At 43.9% G+C, this 21850-nt stretch overlaps 1 protein-coding gene across 2 annotated transcripts in view; it reads right to left on the reverse strand.

Annotated features, from left to right (window-relative positions):
* Positions 1 to 12239: 12239 nt before the first annotated feature.
* Positions 12240 to 21850, reverse strand: part of cerk (ceramide kinase) — a 28679-nt gene continuing 19068 nt past the window's right edge. The window contains exons 11-15 of one of the 2 annotated variants that reach the window (XM_061667823.1): positions 18877 to 19079; positions 16757 to 16965; positions 13670 to 15980; positions 13539 to 13559; positions 12240 to 13235 (exon numbers count right to left, since the gene is read on the reverse strand). In XM_061667823.1, the coding sequence (XP_061523807.1) occupies positions 15872 to 15980; positions 16757 to 16965; positions 18877 to 19079 (521 nt within the window). In that variant the 3' untranslated portion in view covers positions 12240 to 13235; positions 13539 to 13559; positions 13670 to 15871. Of the gene's footprint in view, positions 13236 to 13538; positions 13601 to 13669; positions 15981 to 16756; positions 16966 to 18876; positions 19080 to 21850 lie in introns of both variants that reach the window. The other variant, XM_061667822.1, reaches the window with a different exon arrangement.

Genomic DNA, 21850 nt, shown 5'->3' on the forward strand with positions numbered 1-21850 from the left:
CAATCGTGGTCTTCGTCTGAAAATCTAACAAAATTCCATGAAAGACAATAAATAAAATAATTATAATGTATGTGCTGAGTGCAATTTAAAAAACAAACAAAAAAAACTGCTGAGTGAAATAACAGGCTGAATTATCTACTATAATTATATTATCGAGAAAAAAAATATATTTACAAAATAGAATTGCAGTTAAGAAAATAAGTCAATATATTTTAAAAAGTGCATATAGAAGTAAAGATTAAGATAAAAATGTAAATAAATTACAGAATTTACAACAGTGTATGAAAAAATTAATAATCGGATTTAAAAATAACTACAATATTGCACCTTTCCTGAAAAGAAGTCAGCTCACCCCAGCCATGAGCTTCCGTCTCCTGATAATTTTCCTCCAGTCGCTAATATTAGAAACACTAACATTAGCCTGTGAAGATTAACCACAAGGGAGGCAAATGTGCCGCAGATTTCTTATCGGGATGACAGGCCGACAGCGTCAGGGGATGATAGAAATATGCAATATAGATTAGCCGGAACCAGAATAAACGAGGGGCCACTTGAGCTGCTTAATGTCCCGCGCGCCTCCGTGATGTATTGAACACAAGAAGTTATGTTAATGAGGTCATTAATTAAGATAATTTGCATTCATTAGAGAATATTTCCAAGTCCGTGTGCTTGTCCTCACATAATGGACAGTATTAATGGGAGTTCTTCTACATTGTTACTTATGTCGCCCCCTCCCAGCAACTCGTACATTATTGTCTAAATTTACCCGGGGACCTTTTGCGCCATCTTATTAAGTTTGGTGGGATTAGTTGAAAATCAAGACTTCCAGTCATGGAGCAACTTTACAGCGGGCTTATTGGAATTCATCAGAGCATTTTAACCGTGCCAGTTTGGGAACGTTTGACATGCCGGTGCCAATTAGGTCCGAAACCTCCCCACAGGACACACACACACACACACGATTGTGACCTTCCTGGAGGCCGGCAGCTGTTTGCACCACAATGAAGTCTGTGCAAGTTGGGCTGTCTCTTTTGCATTAGATACAGTTTGTACTTTTTGGTGTGTGCATTTTCGTAAATGATCCCATCCCTCGCTGTTGTTTTCCACGGTTGTGTTAGCACGTAACCTGTCGCTGTGACCCCTTTTAACTTATTCACCTCCAACCATTTTCAAAGCGGAGTTCTCCCTATCGCCACTTTGTTTTTAGCTTTTTCCGTTCCATAGTAAGCAGCAATAGAAAATGAGTTGAGCGGCGAAAACCAGCTTTCGTGAAAGAAACATGGCGAGCACAACAGTGACAAAATAATCATTTATATACAGCGACACAGCTATGAAACACGCTCTGAGCAAACCAATCCAACAGAAGTACTGGTGGCATTTGACTCCATTTGAGCAATCAAGCGCAGCCAAGCAGTCACATGACCGAACACACATTCAAAAGATTCAAAGTGACTAATTTTTATGAAACCTGGTAAAAATGGGGGAAAATGGCTTTGGCATATCTGCCTAGCGAGCTAATTGTGCGTGTAAACAAAGAAAGTAAATTTGAGACAATTTCTGTTGTTTTATTGTCGGGCAATATCCGGATTTGCACATTCCTGTTTTACATTTTTGTGTAGTTGGCGCTCATGCGCTGATGAATCAGAAGTTACCAGTTTGTCAGTATTTGAGTAGTTTTTTCACAGAATGCTTACTTTTTGCTTTTTCTTGAGTCATATTATCCTAAACTAACAAACATACTTTACAAATATTTACATCGTTAGCAATAAAGGGCTCGATTCCAATTGACGAAAATAACCGTCCAAGGCACCGAATGAGTCAATAAGATGTTTTGTTGTTGCTGCTCGCATCCTGGCGAATGTTATCATTGGCGACCCTTTTTAAAAAAAATTTTTAGGCATCTTTCATCAATAGCCTCGTGTAGCTATTACAAACTAGGCTATCCGTCTTCTTTAAGTCGCCTGGCTTCGAAATCATTACGGCCGCAACTGGTGCAGGACACGCTGATTCGCTACTAAATGAAAATACATTGACCGTGCTCGAGTACAACCACAGACAGAGGTGGTCGCGTTCTGTTTCTCGGGCCGTGTTTGTACAAGCGGGACTTAACTTGATTCATAAAACAGGATAAGCTTCGCTCTAATTGCCTTCCATGTACTGATGCTGTATAGAAACAGTATGTAGTGTTGTCATGTGTGCCAAGGCGCCACCCACACGAGTTTCACACTTGCATCGTCCTTCAGGGGGAAATTCCGTACTACAGTGTGTGTGTGTTTTTTTTTTTGTTTTTTTTTTTTTGGGCATAAGCATCCATATCCATATACGGTCTCCATCCAGGCATGGCTGGAAGCAAGTTGGCGTCTCTAAAACTGACACAAAACACGCACACACCCAAATGACTTTGGATGCTAATGATGTTACTTTTAATGATGTTTATCTGGTGCGTGCCATGTTGGGATGCCGGCCTCCTTTGCTCTGAGCCAACTGTGTCGTCATCCGTGTTTTGATTGGCCACTATATACCGTGTGTATGTGTGTATGATCTTATTGGTACTTTTTGAGGGCAGTTTTTCTTTTTTGTATTTAATGTCTATTTAAAATCCCTCAGTTCACATTATAGCTCTTGCCATCTTGCTCATCGCTTTTATGCCCTCACTTCACTCTGTGAAGCACAAACAGCAAACAAAACAGTTGCTGAAATGAAAAGATATATAAATAATTCAAACTTTCACCCTGTTTTAATGAAGTTATTTACTCAAACTGGGACTTTTTTGCAATGCCATTACACCACACCTCCACTGGATGACAGTCTTGGAACATGGGGGGGGGGGGCAATATTAAATTATTTTCTCATTTCAGTCACATTCAGTAGAGGGTTAAATGGCAAATCGTATGGTGGTTTTGTGACAGAATAAACTACTATAGAGGACACTACCTCAGTGTCATGTTTGTGTGATGTCTAGCCTCAGTCTAAAGCAGCTTGCAAACATTACAGCTTCCTGGATCTTCCTAGTTAGAAATGATTTATTCAGGGAATTGAATTCCAACTGTCAATATATGCAATTGAATTTTTCTATCCCTTATCTTATCTGAATCTATCTGCCTGTTTGTTGTTTTGGCGCATTTCCCCCCCGGCTGCCTCTCTTCTTAACCTGATGTGCCCCTCACTCCAGAACAGTGGAAATGTTGGACGTATCCAACCATATTTTTCCCACTGCCCAGAACAGAATAATATACAGTATACACAGTACATGTTGACTGTCACGGCCTCTCAGGTAGGCCGCAGTAGTCATTCTTCGCAGAGGATAAAGAATAAGTGCCTGTGATGAGTATTATATTTTCTGTATACGCGTTGCTCTACTGTTTGTTTCAATATATGTTGCTAAAAGGGTTATAACAGCGCAACAATGGTGTGCAAACGTGTTTGGGCTTCTTGTTGCCATGGCAACGTATTGAGTGCAGGGTAGGTGTAGGGAGGGAGGGGCTTGTTGGAAGAGTGAGTGTTGATGAAGATGAAAGGAGGTATAAAAGGAGGTATAAGGCCATAATCAGATTGTCTCCTTCGCTCGCACTTCGGATCCATCTTCTCCCCTCGGCTGGCCCGCGTCCCGCTCACCCGAACCCACCGCCACATAAATCACAATCGGCCCACGAGTCAGCTCTTATTGCGGCGCAGCAACACACATCCACAAGGATGGGGGCGGGAGGCTACGCAGAGAGAAGGGGGGCCTTCAACCTTGGGCCGAGCTCGGATTCAGGCGTGGGAGGCTGGCGGACGGCGAGCGGTCCTCGGCCTCGCTCCACCTCATTTCCACAGTCGACTTGCGCGGGGCTCCTACGCTTGTTTGCTGAGACTTTCTCAGATGAAGACGGATTGGAGGTTAATGCCGTAATGATTCTGATTTACAGACACCTCGTGGGCACTTTTCTCCGTGCTGACAGGGCTGCGGCCCAGGGACGCTTCTTGTTTCTCTCACTTTCTCAAAGTTCTCCAAGTTTTTCACCCCTTCATTCTTTCGCCAGTCCTGCAGGCTGTACGGACAAGACCGAAGGTTTGTGGTGGTCCATGCAGAATCACCAGCTTCATAATTGCAAAACGGCTCATAATTACAGCGTGGGCGCAGGCTGTTAGTGTGTGAGTGAATGTGAGAGTCCCACTAAGCAAGCAAGCAAATGTATTCATATAGCGCATTTCCTACACAAGGTAACTCAATGTGCTTTACAGTAATAACACTAAAATTGCGACATTGGGAAAAGGTTTACCATATAGTACTGTGTACAATAGAATAGTCCAGTACAGTATAGCACAGTACAAAAGAGTATACGGGGGGAATTGACGGCCAATATAATTGGATTTTTAAATGTATTTATTTATTTTCTAAACCCAGAGAATGTATTTTTTTATTTTAAAGCAAATAATTCTTGGTTGAGCCAGGAATGAACCGCCAGTGAGCGTTTTCAGGGTTTGTGCCCTCTGAAAAAAGAAACAAAAAACACCCCAAAAATTGGTGGGGGGGAAAAAAAAAATCAACAAATAGGTGAAATGTGGTGTGGTATTGTATAGAATAGTATCGTATACAGTAGTGGTCGGGCAGTGCGTTTGACGCCTGGGCCTTCAGTCGGGTGTCACCTGACTTAATCCGCCATTAAATACGACCTCGATCACTTTAAAAATAAAACAGACGCAAAATACATGGTCGTCACGAGAGACGCTGATTATTAAATGTATTGTGTGCAGATTGCTACAGATGTGTTTTGCTGGTCACAGTTGGCTTGCTCTGACCCAACCAATCAGAGAACAGAACCATGGCGATGTCATTGAGGCCAGCGCTCGAATTGGAAATCTGACTGGTTCAGAAACAGTCCGTCGCTCATATAGTTTAGGTTACACTGTCTCGCACTTCTTTTTCTGAAGGCACCGGGCAGATTACTGTTGAGTCACAGCGATAGCATATAGAGGCTGAAATCTGATTGGACGAAAAAATCAGTTCGGCCAAGAGAAACACTCCAAAATGAAGAAAATTGGACTGTTGGGAATAAATTCCTAAAATTCCATGAAACAAATATTAGAATTTAGGTTTTAAATGTAGGTCAGTTCTTCTCATAGTGTTCGTGTTAGGCGAGCACAGTAGAATGGTCCGGAATGTTTTTTGATGCCTAATGATCTGTCAGTCTAGTGTGTGTATCACTGCTAATCCTGACTGGATTTTCCACTTCCCACTGAGCGAACGTCTGCCTTTAACGAGGGAGCAGGAATCCTGGTTCAGCGTTGGGATACATTCGAGGGAAACGTGGGGGTGGGGCACACAGCCAACACGTGCACCAACACGGGCACCTCTCCGTTTCCGTGGTGCCGTGTCCGCCATTTGCAGTGGAACATCTGGTCCACCTTTTGCGCACGCACGTGCATGTCCACTGAACTCCAAATATATCGTCTGTGAGTGTGTGCCAGACGACCAACCAACTGGTGGAGCATATGGACCCCATCTCGTCACATAGATATCTGCACGTGTCCCTTATGTTGTGGCCCAGTGAGTGTATATCGGTTTCTAATGCATCACTGCCACCGTCGACCCCATCCTGGGTGAGCATTTGGTCTCAAAGTTGAAATCCAGCGGCGTCATCGGAACTTTCTGTTCCTAACAAGAACGCGGTGGCATTGACCTTTTTGTTTTCGCTTCCGACGCCGCGCTGAGCTGCAAACGACGCCACGAATTGAGCGCTCCGCGAAGACCAAAGCGAAAGAAGGAAAGTTCAGAAAAGAGTGTGTGTTTACACGGCAACGCCATACCTCCCTTGACATTTTGCCAGCGTGTCTGCGACGCCGCGCCTAATGATGCCTCGGCTCTCCCTCGTGTGGCAAAACTAACAATTAGCGCCACTCCCGTCACCGTGTTGGTTTCATACTCTGATGATCACGTCAGCGCGAGACGACGCCATGGTAACAGCAGACGGCTCGGGCGTACCGCTCATACCCGGGCCAGATTATTGAGTAAGTAGAGGTGGGTTTATCAGCACAGATCTGTAATGGTAGTCTTTATCTTTCTTTTTGTTGGAGATTACACGTTAAATCCACTCCCATGCCCACCATTCTTGTCATTATCACACTGTGAGTTAGCTGGGGTCAGTTGTTTAGAATTGCTTGTTATTCCACACTTTTTGACCCTCTCTACGAAAACAACTTGGAGTTGATCTTGTTTGGTGTGCCACAAATGGGTTACGGTCAAATGGTCTTCTAACACGGACTGACGGTGCTTTTGTAAGCTAGTTCCTCTCCATTCGCAGCAGTGTTTTGTTGGTAAGCAGTGCATCAGCTAGCGACGCTGAATAATATATTGACTTTAATTCAACTAACGTTGGTTCAGTTCCTTGCTATTAAACAGTTCATGAATATTTAGGTTGGCAAAAATAAATAATTCCCATTGAATTTTAGGGGTGGTTGTTATATTTAATTGTGAGCTGGGAAAAGGTTCTCCCCTCTTCAGGGGTCCCTGGACGGAAAACGTTTGTCATTTTGAATGTGCTCTCAATTTGATTGATTGTTGTCCACATGTTTTTACATGATAAAAGGACACTCAATGAAAACAACCTCACACCTCAGTTTCGTATTCTTTCACCCATCTCAATACTACGGTGGATATGCTTTCTCACCTTTCCCTCCCACATGAGGTTATTTTTATATTCATCCATACTTTGGGAACCAACAAGAAAATGTGTATTTGTCTAGTTGCCATCTAACACTCAGTTGTTCATCTGATTCTCAGCCGACCACCCTTGAACTCTGCGAGTGGCGAACGCATGTGATGATGAGGCAGGGAGAAGGGTCCTTGCACACTTGCTACAGGCGCCGAGTGCCATATGCCTTGACTTTTAATGACCCGCCTGATCCTCCGGAGGGTGGGTGGGGGGAGGGGGGCGGAGAAGAGGAGAAACCAAAGAACGTCCAGTATCCCTGAATGTCATCAGCTAGTCCTCAGCAGCCCGAGTAGAACACAAGCTGCTGCGAGGCGGGTAATGAAAGGAGAGTGACGTGTGTACGTGTGTATTCTCTCAAAGGTGTCTTGGAGATTGGCTTGTGGTTTGAGCCCAAGATTCCACACCTCTTGGCACCGCGCATCCCCTTTTCCATGACAAATCCTCACTGCGCACATACACGCGCGCACACACACGAAAGGCCGACTGTCAGCGACAAGAAATCATCGCCGCTGTCGTTTACAGTATTCCCCGCGGATGGTACACCTGGATTTGTCTGCATGTACTGTGGTCTGCGAACATCCATCTCTGATCGTGTGTGTGTGTGTGTGTGTGTGTGCGTGTGTAAATGCTGTCTGGCTGTTTATAGTGGCTGAGGTGAGTGATTGCCTTGTTTCTGCGGGCGCAAGCCGTGGCGCCCCGCTCACTGTAAATTTCCAGGAATTCTTAATGGAACTCTGGGGCTGTGACACTTTCAAGTGTTGTACTTATTCATTTCATTTTTTGTGATAAGACCCATCGACCACATCCTCGACGTGCAGCTTTATTTCCCAACATCACGGAAGCTTTAGAATATGAATTTTTTTTTTTGTTTCGGAACAACTCACAGTAGTCAGTTTATCATCCATTGGGGGAAAAAAAAACAACAACCAAACAATTGTTTCCTCTCATAAGCATAAGCCACATTATATGATGAGGTCTCCCACTTTTTTTTTTACGCCACAGACCCGTTTCACGACGACATATTTCAACAGACTGGCATCGACTCACTTTACCCTGAATATAGGTGTTGTACATATTTTTCTTTGCCGAGCCAGCTGGTCTCATCTTGTGACCAGTCTGATCAATACATACCAACTTCTTAGATTTAAGTCAACAATAGCTGAAAAAGAAGATCTGCTCGTTTCGAATAGAACAAGTTTTGACATCTTGGGTTTAGTTCCCCTTTGAATGTCAAGTCGTCGACAGTCCACTGCGATTCACTTCTACTACAATTACTACAGTAATAATGAAATTAAAAGTATGCAACAGGAGCAGACGATTACTTTATTCACACGCCTTACATAAAAACCTTTGCTTTCATTTCCATCCCTGAGTTCAAATTTCCAACTCCCGTGGTCTTATTCTCAGATTTTCAATTCCAAGTACCAGAAATTTCAAAGTACAAGGCTGGGGGAGAAAGAGGTAACACACACACGACTGGCAATAAACGGAGGGCAGCAGATGACTTTTTGATCGTCTGCATCGAGCAGCAAGGCGACTTCCAAGATGGCTATTTGATTGGCTCACGCAATGAGCTGTGCGGCAGCAGGCAGAGGGCATCCCGCTCTTGGCTCCCCTTCCCCTCGCTCTCTCTCGCAGCCTTGACGGACCACCGACCACCCGCTGGGGACGTCTCTGATCAATGCAGTTGTTCTCTTTGCTGCTCACGTGAGGGAGGAGGGAAAATGGCTGATAGGTGAGCTACAGTATATGAATAGGTCACAGCAAAAGTAAATGTAAATAAGTGCCCACTGGTAGATGTTCTTAGGGAACACAGGGCAGTTATGGGAAGGAAGGAATTCCTGTGCTCAAGTCGATTTTTCAGGTAGCTGTACCTTCAAGGATCGTTTGTTGTCAGCAATTGTATCACGAGGCACCACCGTACTTCTGCTTTAACCAGAAGTCTCTGTACTTGTCTAGTCTGAGAGTACTTTTGCCCCCTGCTGCCATTAGATCTCTGGCCTCAGGTGAAAAAAGCATAATAGCCGGGTTTGTCTTGGCTTGTTTTGAAAAAAAAAAAATTTCCCAACCTTATTTTCAAGGAATCCTTGCATAATCCACACTGACACAAATTCACTTCTCGTGCGCTTTCATGCGTAAGTCCTCCCATGTTTGTTCCCCCCACCCACCCCCCCTACCTGTGCACCATATGCAGTTTCATCTGTGCACATCAAATATGGTGGAGGCTCGGTCCCGGCGGAGCGGCGTAATGATTCCTGTCTGTTAGCTCTGCAAGACGACCACGCCGACGCTGCGCCGGCTGGTGTTTGCAGAGCCGTCGAGTGTGTTTGCCGTTTGGTAATGGTTTCACGCGGTGGCGATACCTTGGGATTTCTACACTTGTTCAGCAAAGAGGGGGGAAAAAAATAAAATCAAGAACAGGATGTTTCTCCTGTGGAAGAGGCGCCAAACCAGCAGTAGGATGTTCGTGTTGGATGATATGGACACAACAAACGGTCCTGAAGGGGGCACTCTGGACCTGCAAGAGAGTAGGGAGGCTATTTGTACTCATGAACGCAACCTAGAAGGGCCCGCAGATTTCCTCGTCTTCTGATGCACACTCTGGTGGTCATGGTGGCTTACATGTGGTTGTTTTGTGCTCTCAACTGTCTCCTACTCAGCACATTTCCACTTTGTGTTGGAGTGGGGCTTAGGCAAAGGAAAATTCCATTTTGGAGTAAATCCGGACAAAGGTGCAAAGGTACTGTTGTCTGCGCCTACAGAGTGCCTCAAGTGTTGAGGTCTGATCACAATTTGTAAATCAGAAGGCCCGTTCTCCCCAGATGGGCACGCGTACATACACAGTCTGTTTTCTCACCGGTATGCCGGAATAACATGTTCATCCCCAGGGAAGGGAAGGGTGGGGTGGTCGCCATCCCGAAGTGACAGCTGGTTTCGAGTGCGACCGCTTTCGTTTGCCCACATCCCCGCTGCGATCTCACACAACGCCGACACTTCTCAGTCCATCCGCAGCCCTTGACAGGAGAACAAGCCTGCGACATCACACTGAAGAGTGGAAGCAGTAGAGGCGGCAAAGGACTCAAACAAAATATCCCTCGGGATGTGGCGTGAGGGTGAATAGAAAGCGGCGAGAAGTATCGGTTGGGCTTCTTATTAGAGGACAAAGCGCCTCACGCCGAGCTGAGGTGCGTTAATATTTGATTGTGCTGCATCTTGCCTCGACACAGTCCGACAGGCAGCGAGGAATCGTATCTGTCCTGTGCGGCCGAAAATATCAATCACTTAAACCTAAAGGTCAAGAAGACTTGGAACAGTTGGGGCACAGTTTTTCTAGGCATGCATCATCTATTTGTCTGTCTGTCCGAATAACAGAACCGTTTTTCTGGTTTACTTGATAAATCGATCGAGCCATCCATCTGTCCATCCAAGAGCAATCTCGTCATTTCCACTATTATGTTCCTATCTGCCGAACATACTAAGCTACCGTATCTACCTCTTATGCCTTTTCGGGAAGTGACTTTGATTTGAGAAATAATTGCATACATCCATAGCTTCTTTTAGTTTAGTATAATAATAATAATAATAATAACACTAATAATGGAAAAAAAAAACACCCTCAGTCTTCCCCACCCACACCGTCCAATAGCGATAAGTAATAATTAGTCTGTTTACTCCCCCTGACCCTTCTGTGCAGGCTGAATTATTCCACATATTCGCTGGTGAATGAGCTATTGCAGATGCCTTCTGCCTAATGGTGCCATTCAGGGGAGAATGGTAGTCTACGTGTGTGTGTGTGTGTGTGTGTGTGTGTGTGTGTGTGTGTGTGTGTGTGGTACTCCACCACCACGTTGCGGCCTGCGTGCAACAATAGCGGGCGTAATTACTTCAAGCACCATTAGCAGCGCAATAACTTTGGCGCTGAGCTGAAATACAAAGCCCTGCGTCGTGCAGGTTTGTGCGCGTGTTTGTTTGTTTGTTTGTCTGGCTGCCCGAACGACTTCGCTTTGTTTTGTGATTAACAAGTCATGAGTGGACTCTGCATGTTTGCTAACAACACTCTCGGAGAGGTAATGACTTCTCACTGCGCTCTCTCTCTCTCTCTCTCTCTCTCTCTCTCTCTCTCTCTCTCTCTCTCTCTCTCTCTCTCTCTCTCTCTCTCTCTCGGGGATTCAGGAGCCAGTCGGGAGGTACTTGAACTGGAAAATGGATGGACACCATTCAAATAGGGTTCTTGCAAATAGGGTTCTTGCAAATGTCCATCTTTTGTCAATAACAGCAATCTTTTATTGTGTGTGATTTCCCTATATCAACGAGACGAATGAATAGTTATGATGCTGGGGGAAAAAAAAAACAACAAAAAGGATGAACAGAGCTCATCTGTAGTCCGACCTTTAGCATGCTCAAGTACATTTTAGTGTGTTTGAGAGCAAGAGAGGGTGGGGCATGAAGAGCCAATAGTGGCTCCTGACCGAGAAGATGGACTGTTACGGCATCATTGATCTCGATCTTTCACTGGGAGCCCATCACAATCAATACAGCTCCCCCACAGCTCCTTTTCTCCCTCCATCCTATTTATCTGTCACTAATATTTACACTTCGGTCCCCTTGGATTCTGCATAATTGTAATTTTAATGAGACTGGCCAGGACATTTCTTATTGAGTGTACTACTTTCCTTTTTGCCCACCTAATGATTTGTCCAGTCAGTGAGATAGTTCCTGATTATCTCCAGATTGGAGAAACTAGTTGAATCGTCCAAATGTGGCTGATTAAAAAGAGGGGTTAGTCGTAAAAAAGAAATTGAACAATTTGTAAGCTGAGGTTTAATTGCTCCATTTTCTGTTGCCCGCTCGATTGTTTTGTGTTGTAAGGTAGAACCTTTTAGGGCAACCTCGGTTTACAAACAAACTGGTTTGCAAACTTTTTGGAAAAATATTGCCAGGATTCACAAACTATGCTTCCCTACATCCACGCCTAACGCTCACTTGTGCTTTCTTTTCAGGTTTGTTTTTGTACATTTATACTGGATATGATCTGTAATTCAGTCTTGCCTTGTCAAAAATAACATTTCAGATATCAGTAACATTCTTCCTATCGACAATTAGCTAATCAGACATCTCCAATGCAATAATATTCTGTCTATTTTTCTAAAACTGTTAGAAATGTGCATATCAAATTTGAAACAGTAGATATTTAAGCCTTATATTTTCACAAAAATAGTTAAAAACATCTTGACAAACTGATATTGAAGTTTAATTTTGAAAAAAAAATTATTACACCTTAGAATACACACTGTTTTGTGTGTATTTATTCTTTGACAGCAAAACATTGAAGATACTTGATACAATATAATCAATGGTAAATCTACAGTACCAATGGCACTAAAGTTGATTTTGTGACAAGGATCATTCTGGCAATCTCTAAACCACTTATCCAATTTTCTGTCATAATTATCACAAAATCTGGAAAACAGTCTGGATTATGAACTGCACTTGCGTTAAAATCACCGACTCTCGAGACAAAAAGAAATTTACAGGAGGGCTTTTTATTGATCTCCAGAAAAGTCAAGCAACCAAGTTAATGTACAACTACAGGGTGTAACTATACAGTACCAGTATATGAAATCAAATTAATGTGTGTAATAACTGACAGAAATGCTAAAAATCTCTCATTGAACATAGCCAATTAAAACGTTGAAGAAGCATTTCTGTCCTGACAAAAGCGAAACAAGTTTTCAACCAGAAACCTCTGTTAACATGATAATGTATTACAACCTGTTTATTCTGAAAAAAGAAAAGCCATAAGTCGATTTTTCTAAACAACTCTTTGCTGTAGGTGGGTCACCAACGTAGTGCCCACAGGCGCCATGTAGCCTCAAGAACCACAGTCGGCCCCATGGCTGTTCTAGAAAGTTGCCCAGGGATGGGACATTGTGATTGTGAAAAATGATGTGTGTGTGTTATGTGTGTATATGTATATATAGATATATGTATAGAGAGAGAGAGAGAGAAAGAGAGAGAAAAAGAATGGGCTTGGTCAATAATCACCAGGAATTTAGATTTGTTTTCGGTGTACTGTGGTAGTGCATAGCCATGTGGCTGTACAGGCAATTGCGGCATTCACAGGTCTGGCCACATGAGGGACAGAGGTAGGCGGCAGTGGAGGGTGTGAGCCGTACAGCACCTGTGGCCAGCTGCTGAAGGTGAGCAATTCCCTGGGAGCAGGTAGAACTCCAGGTGTGGCCATCAGGCAAACTGCCTTGTACACAGCTGCTTTGGTGGAGATGCTGAGGTTCCTGCTCCAGGAACTCCGGAACTAAGCCTTCCGAAGGCAGCAGAGCCCAGGCCAATGCGGACCTGGACGTCATCATGGATGTTGCAGAAGGGGCTTCGGCTCGGTGACCCCTGGTGTTAGGTGCAAATGATGTCGTCGTCCTTTCCTTCGATGACTTCGAACCAGCGGCTGGCTTTGACGTCATTCCAAGTTCTCGAGACGGATTCGGAGACTGATGATTTGGGACACGGCCGAAGCCATCTTCGTGCCTGCGAGAACGAAAAAGACAAAAGAAAAAGACTGTCGTTCACTACTTTTCGAGATGTGTTGTGGGATGCATTGAGTTCACTGTCGGGTTTACAAAATGACACCAACATCGTGAATAGGGAAAGATTCGAAAGACAACCAATGATATCAACTGGGAAAAAAACAGATAGAAATATCTAATTCAGTTGTGCCTCGAATCAAAACTCTATTCCAGATATCTGCAATGTCATTTCACCAACAGGACAAATGACATCAATGTTGCCATTGTGTATGACATCATTTCATCATTGCTACTGTTCTTTTACCAAGACTGATGTTCTTCTTTCCTGAAGTTCACATGGAGGAGGTCTGGACATCAGAGTTGGGGCTGAATGACACCAAGAATCATACGCAGCTTATGGAAGTGAAATGTTTGCGGCAGTTTAAACTTCTTTACCTTTCGTCTTGTCCCTTTCGGGGTCGCCACAGCGCGTCATCCTTTTTCATGTAAGCCTATCTCCTGCATCCTCCTCTTGAACACCAACTGCCCTCCTGTCTTCCCTCACGACATCCATCAACCTTCTCTTTGGTCTTCCTCGAGCTGTCTGGCCTGGCAGCTCCATCCTCATCATTCTTCTACCAATATACACACAATTTCTCCTCTGGACGTGTCCAAACCATCAATGTCGGCTCTCTCTAACTTTGTCTCCAAAACATCGAACCTTGGCCGTCCTTCTGATGAGCTCATTTCTAATTTGATCCATCCCGGTCACACCGAGAGTGAACCTCAACATATTTATTTCCGCCACCTCCAGCTCTGCTTCCTGTTGTCTCTTCAGTGCCACTGTCTCTAATCCGTACATCATGGCTGCCCTCACCACTGTTTTATAAACATTGCCCTTCATCCAAGCAGAGACTCTTCTGTCACATAACACACCTGACACCTTCCTCTGCCCGTTCCAACCTGCTTGGACCCGTTTCTTCACTTCCTGACCACACTCACCATTGCTCTGGATGGTTGACCCCAAGTATTTAAAGTCCTCCATCCTTGCTATCTCTTCTCCCTGTAGCCTCACTCTTCCCCCACCACCCCTCTCATTCATGCACATATATTCCGTTTTAATTCGGCTAATCTTCATTCCTCTTCTTTCCAGTGCATGCCTCCATCTTTCTAACTGCTCCCTGCTTTCACTGCAGATCACAATGTCATCTGCAAACATCCTGGTCCACGGGGATTCCAGTCTAACCTCATCTGTGAGCCTATCCGTCACCACTGCAAACAGGAAGGGGCTCAGGGCTGGTCCCTGATGCAGTCCCACCTCCACCTTAAATTCTTCTGTCAGACCTACAGCACACCTCACCGCTGTTCTGCTGCCCTTGTACATGTCCTGTATTATTCTAACATACTTCTCTGCCACTCCACACTTCCGCAAGCAGTACCATAGTTCCTCTCTGGGTACTCTGTCATAGGCTTTCTCTAGATCTATAAAGACACAATGTAGCGCCTTCTGACCTTCTCTGTACTTTTCCATCAACAATCCTCAAGGCAAATGAGGGATCTTTCTAGGCATGGAACCATACTGTTGCTCGCAAATACTCACTTCTGTCCTGAGTCTAGCCTCCATTACTCTTTCCCATAACTTCATTGTGTGGCTCATCAACTTTATTCCTCTATAGTTCCCACAGCTCTGCACATCACCCTTGTTCTTAAAAATGGGCACCAGCACACTTTTCCTCCATTCCTCAGGCATCTTCTCACGCGCTAGATAGACTTTATTATTACATTTACATTTCCAAACCAAAATAGCAAATTGTTACCATACTCACAAGACTTTCATTGGGGTACCAACTGCACTATGGAACCTAAAGGGTGGAGCTCGACGCACTGCTGTCTGTTGATTGCTCCTAAGAACCTTGAACTAAGTGCAGAAGCTGGCGGTCATTCATTCTGATGGGAAACTTCTACAATAGGAGTCAGTGGACTCCATGGTAGAACACTTCATTTCCATTGCCCAAACCAAAAGAACACACATTTAAACCTTTTTGGAACCCTGAAGTGGAGCTAGTCACTGATGTCCACTGATTGGTTGAGGCACCCGCATCATGTGATATACAGGCTGAAAATGCAGTAGCATAAATATCCCTGATTTAAAAAAATATTTCCCAAATCTTCTGTGACCTTTCTTCAGAGACATCAAGACTGGCTTGACATCGGAGCCCATCTGAGCAAAAAGTCTCTAATGACGGAAAAATATCTAATTTGGCCTAATCTCCGCCGAGCGAGTGAGCGCTTCGCTTTTAGCCGAAGCGGAGCCACAGGTGTGTCGCAGCAGTGCTGAGACACACCACACCACTTAGCAACCACTTTGCCTTATTACCCATAATACATCATCAGGGTCCTGTTAGTGTATTAGATGGGCTCTTTTCAAAAGGTCCCCCTGACTCACATCTGCTCTCACCTGGGTCACAGATGAAAACATTATTTTGTCATCGTCAAAAAAAAAAAGAAAGGGAATTAGCATTAAAGCCTCAGCGAGTCTTTCAAATGTATCTGCATCTCCTGGGTTGTTTTTACGATTAGCCTTCATCATCTCTCGTGGCTCCTTGAAGCCTGGATCAGATATGAATTACTCCGCCAAAGTTCCATCCTGCCCAGCTTTCAGTCCACAGATCGATGTGCTCCTGCTTCCAGAAGCCACGGTGGACTCTGGTTCTGATTCTTCTCCTCGATCCCACGGGCAAACAGTCTGATCAGCTGGCACTGGACACTGCAGAGAACGACACACGCACACATGATTTAACGACTTTGCTCATTTCATCCCATGAGGTTTTATTGTCCAAGTTTGACAAGACAAATGGGACGGACATGCTAAACCAATTGTAATCCATAAAAGCTAGTCAGACACAAAAACAAGTGAAACATTTTTTTTTCCCCCCCCCCCTCTGTCCTTAGCTCAGCTGGTCACTGAAAAATTCATCAATTACAGGAAAAACATTTGTCTGTAACGTTAAAATACCAAAAGATGACGAGCAACCCTGGCTAATAGGAAAGTAGTAATTGCGTTCAAGGAAGTATGTTGACTGTTCCAACATCTTTGTCTTTGAATCGTGAGACACTGTTGACACAGTTCAGTTGTTCAAACAGCATCACTTTTTACGACTACTCCTTGTACTCCGACTCCTACCGTTTGATTTTGTTAGCTTGGGTTTTGAATTCCACATTGTTCGCCATGGTACTGTTGAGCCTTGGCGGAGGTCTGCGCTCTTTAAAGTGAAAATCTCTCCTCCTCCCCTCGTCGTTAATTACTGTCACGGTCGTCTCACCTCGCCGACGATTAGAGACGATAAATGGGACGAACAGATCCCCCGCCTTCATTAAAAGGTACTACCCCTTTAACACGGGGAGGGCTGTAAAATTAGCGGCATTACAGCGCCATGCTTCGTTGGTGGAGGCCCGTGAAACAAATGGTGCGTCAAGCTGTGCTCGTTGTGAAGCCTCACTTGACCTTTATATTTTTTTAACTTTGTATTTGGGTTGGCGTACCTGACTTGGATGGCGACGTGGGGAAGGATCTCGCCGTCACATGTCCAGCGGCTGCAGGTGCAGCTGGCGTAGTGGCATCTGGAGCAACAGGGACTCAGGTCCACTTTCTTCTGGGGCTCACTCAGGTCCTCCAGTGAGACCGGCTCATTGTGGCGGGGCTGAAAGCGGAACCTGCGCACCCGGTGGACCTCCACAAATGAGTGGTCGAACTGCGGATAGATTAGAATTCCAGATTACGAGAAGCCCGCGAGCTAGTTATACTTTTAGGCTTCAGATCAGCCATAATCCTTATGAGGACGAGGGCTAGAGAAAATCGGCGGATGCCCATTTTACACAAACACGCCAGACAGATGAGCCATGAGCACCTTTGAGGCACTTTGAGGCATTTTAAATTAAAAGGCAAGCTGCGGTAAAAACTTCATTTCACCCCATTACATTATAACACATCCCCGGTGATTCTTTAATGAAAAGTTTTTCTGATGTTCTCCACATTTACAAAAACAGCAGGAAGGCAAGATGGAAGCGCATTAAAGCAAATCAGCATCAGCGGAACAGGGAGACCGAGGGGAAAAAAAGGGAGAAGAACACATTATTTAGTCAGTCTCCCTTTTCAACTCAGTAAGTGTCGTCAAAAGGGTCCCTCGTGTCCCGCAAACTATTTTCTCCAACTTCACGGGGTGCCACTTTTTCTATTCTCACCTTCTTTCCCCGTCCTCCTCCCCCCCCCAAAAAAATTATTATAATTTTTTTTAAAAAGCAGAGTGACAGCCGTTTATTCAAACATCGAATTTATTTTCTGGCTGCGGTCTGGCTTTGCATTCAGGCCAGATGGTCCGCCAAAAAGCCTTTGCGACAAGGCCATGAATACGCTTTGCGGTTTCTCACTCCTTGTTTCTCTCCGCTCGGCCGGACAGCGATACTCATATGAAGTGAATTGTCGCCCGACTCGTGCCACCGCTGGTCAGCTGTGCAGAGGAGACGCTCCAGATGTCTCATTCATGAAAATAAAACCGAATCCGGCATCTGGATACATCTAAAGAGGAAAGATGTTATTTTAGCGACCATGCTGATGTTGTGTAAGGCTAGCATGTTCCTTGGTAAGTTAAGGTTTTGCAATTTTCTTTTTAGTGGTGATGGTGCAGCAATACTACTGTACATCATAGATTTTGTTATTTTAGCCATTTATGAATGTGACTAACAGAACGTTCACATTTTGTGGCTGCCCTTTTACAGTTTCTATAGGTTCTTTGTCGAATTATGTAGCAGGTCCGAAACATTTATTTGCAATTTATAAAACAATAAAAAGCTTGTTTATTTTTTAAAAAGTCCTTAAATTTGGTAAAGAAAAACATTTTAGTGCAGAGTATTTCAATGATTATTTTTCCAATCTACAATTTACTTTTTTAATTGATCAATTGTAATTTTTTAAATTTAAAAATGTAATACCTATTTGGTATTTTAAAAGTTTGTATGATATATAATACTAACATTTCAAACTTTTAAAATATGAAATGTTAAAGTCGTCAAAAGAATTCTCAGTTTGTCTAAATTTGCTGGAAGAGCAATTTTATAGATTTTGTAATTGGAACTAAAATGCAATTTTGTTTTGTAGGAGTGTGAAGGAAACACTGGATTATAAAATGCTTCAATTCTTTTTTGCAATTATTTAGTTTAGTCACAGAGACAACAAATGAATCAAAAAAGTGTTTTGTGGAGACATGAATTTTGATATAGTATATGCTCAGTTGCACACCTATGAATCCAAATATTGATTCCACTCTTTGACTTTGTGTTGACTTTAAGCACATTTGATCCAGGCAGCTCACTCCTGCACAGTCGATCCCCTTCCTGGGGTAATAATTACTAATGACCGGAGTTCCAACGTTGATGGCTGTGCTATCCCGAGAGAGCTTTAGTCTGGTTCTTATGTTCCACATATCACTGATGCAGCGATTAGCGGCGTCTCCACGGACCCGCCGGGTGAAGGGTATTTACGACACGTCGGTGAGGGCATTTGAACTTAAGTGAACCGTTGTTTGCCGAGTCAGCGGAAGCAGGCGCTAGCGCAGCAAGTGGGCGGGCGAAGTCCCTCGGACCGAAAATGATTGACAGGAGCCTACCTGGTCTTCCTTGTTGGTGTGCCGCAGGAGGTGTTTGAAGAAGTCCAAGCGGGAGCACTTGCGCACCAGGATGAGGTCGGCGGTGCCGTCGGCCAGGTGGGCGGAGGGCGACAGGCCCTGCGGACTGCGGGGACACGCGCAGCTCATGTTGGCAGCGTTGATGGCGATGAATTTCCCGCGTATCTCGGTCCAAGTGTCACTGCCTATACACAACAACAAAAAACAGCACTTATTTGCATGAACAGTGGGACCTCGACTCACTTGACTGAGCAAGCTTCGAAAACGTCGCTGCTTAAGTAAAGTGAAAAAAATTAAATCTGGTCCTTCAGCACAAAAGTTTGCCCGCCCTTTTATTAAAGCTGACTTGAATATTCTACAGTTGCTTCCTGTGGCAGATTTTGGCACGTGCGATGTGTCCCAGCATGCCTAGCGGCATTTGGAAATATTACAGCTCACTATTTGTTCTATTGTTAATGTTAGTTGTTTGTGTTTCCTCGTGGTGAATTAGTAGTTGTATGTGTCTTCTACTTGTTGCGCATCATTTAATTTTTTTGTATTCTAAGTTGAATCAGTGTTCCATTTAGTGCGTCCCCTGTCCATTTTGTAATGTGACAAGCTCAGTGTGAGTTTGCAGACATATTGACACATTCTCAATGAGACTGGTCCAATCTCGATGGACGAGAAATCACTCCTGCTCACTCCTACCAGAGAGGCCTTTTAATTTCCATCGATCCTGCTTGTTAACAGTGGGGAAAAATGGGTCCTCTCCCACATTTCTTTCTCATGTAGTGGAAAAATGGTTTTGCAAATATGAAATCAATTTACCATCCTAATCTTATCATGAAACAATGTAGTTCTCAATTATTATGTTTTAATAATGGATGCAATGCACGATTTGCTTTGTTCTCTCTAATTATTCGTTGCTGTTGCTGTTATGTGATCGGTTTGATTCAATATGTCAAAAAGAAAATATAACGTCCACTCCAGTGTGTGTGTGGGTCGGTGTTGGGAGGATGCAGAAAAGGGGGTCTCGTACAGGCCGCCATTCGAGCTAGGACAGCCACTGCTTAAAAGAGCTGTCAAGACGTTCATATTTAAATGTTGAACACAATGCTGCGTTGCCTATTGTACTGCCCTCCTTGAGCCCTTTCTGTTTCCTGACAATCTCATGAGTCGTCTTTGTGTAATCAGCCTGACAGTCTCACAAAAGAGATGCGTGTGAAAAGAACAAGAAACCCACAGACCTTCACCTTGAGCTGAAAATGGCTGCCTTCACTTGGGTCACAGTGTTTTACATAATGCGATCTACTATTATGTTAAGTACAATAAATTACAGGGAGGAAAATGTGCTGTTAAAAGTCACTATTGATGCATTTTGACACAATCATAACTGGAGATACGTATGATTTATGAAGAACTGAATCCTAGCTTCAGTACGTGACAAGTATGAATGTTGACATAGGTTAGCTATAAGTCAGCTCACGCTCAACTCGTGTGTGGGCATCTTCTTCTCGTGAATTAAAGTGAGTTTGTATTATTGACAAGTTTGTATTCCCAGTTGGTGTGAACTTGACCACAGGCAAGTCTACCAGCTGGAAGAGTGAGCGCCATTTGCTCGTTATAAATCTCCACTGATGAGACTTGACGTTCCTTTGAGAACCCCCCCCCCCCCCCCCCCCCCTGTTTTTTTTGTTTTTTTTTTTGGTTCGTTTGCTCAATTGTCAGCGGGGCTTATCGGAACAAGCGGCGGCGGCGAAAAAGTGATCGCGAACGTCCAAACGATTCATTTAAGTCACTCCGCCGAACCGCCTCGTGAGGTGATGACACACGCCGATGACAACAAGCCCGCCGAGGCCTTCATACAAAACAATTCTAATTAAGGTTTAAAAGCAGATATGAGGAATATAATTTGGGAGTGCAAATTAGTATTTTCATTGCTGTGCCTCATTGAGTTAACAATTGTCTTAGATTCCCCCTTAGCCCAGAAGCAAGAACAAGAAAAAAAAGAAAAACTTCACTCCTGTCACAAGCAACAAAGATATTTCTATTCGCATGAAAAAAAAAAAAAAAAAAAAAAATCCAGATGTGTAAATACTCTGAGTCGCTATGACATTCCTAGTTAGACAGGCGCAGACGGAGCATCGTGAATGTAACATCACAGGACTAATTAGGGAGGAAAAACAGGAGGTTTTGTTGTTGCCCGAGGGACTGAGTAAAGGAACGGGCAGTGAGGGAGCAGCAGCCATTTGCAAATAGCGATGCTTTGAATATATCAAAATCAGTCCGAAATGTGTTCAATAGGGTCGTTTTTGTATGAAATCGTAAATAGCGGGGCACAAACCAAATGTATTAACTCTCCTTAACACTTGAATTGTCTGAAAAGTGGCTTCACTTCCTTCCTTCACTCTGCAGGAGCCGTGTGGCATTATGTCCCCTCAAGATTTAAAATCTGGATGGTTTTTAGACAATAACCAGTGAAAATAGTTAGGTTAAATACATTTGAGTAAGCTTGTTTTGTTAAAAAATAGATCATTGTAATAATTCAGTGGAGAAGGAACTGTGTCAGGCACAAAGGTAAGTTAATGTCCTTGTATTAAACTGCTTAGTCAGCTCATTGTTCTATTACATACGTGAAGCCGACATAAAAAAGAGTTTGGGATTGCGAACAGGCAAGTAAGTCAATTGTATTTAGAGGAATTCATTTCACAATTCAATCACTGTTCTGTGTTTATGATAAATTTCACCTATTTGTTTCCTTTTGATGTATGAATTGAATTGCAATCTGTCAACGTAACATGGCAGGAACATCACATTTTTGTTCACAATGCTGCGCAAGTTGTCCTTGTGTCTGGGAACTGGGTTGGTTCCAACCGCTCACGAGCGCTTTTTGTTTCCACAACTTTTCCCACCCAAACAACTCCGACGTAGGCTCGTCTCACCCTGTCATCTCTCCATTTTTTTGCTCGGTGCCGCG

Source organism: Phycodurus eques, chromosome 22 (assembly GCF_024500275.1).
Source record: "Phycodurus eques isolate BA_2022a chromosome 22, UOR_Pequ_1.1, whole genome shotgun sequence".
NCBI lineage: Eukaryota > Metazoa > Chordata > Actinopteri > Syngnathiformes > Syngnathidae > Phycodurus > Phycodurus eques.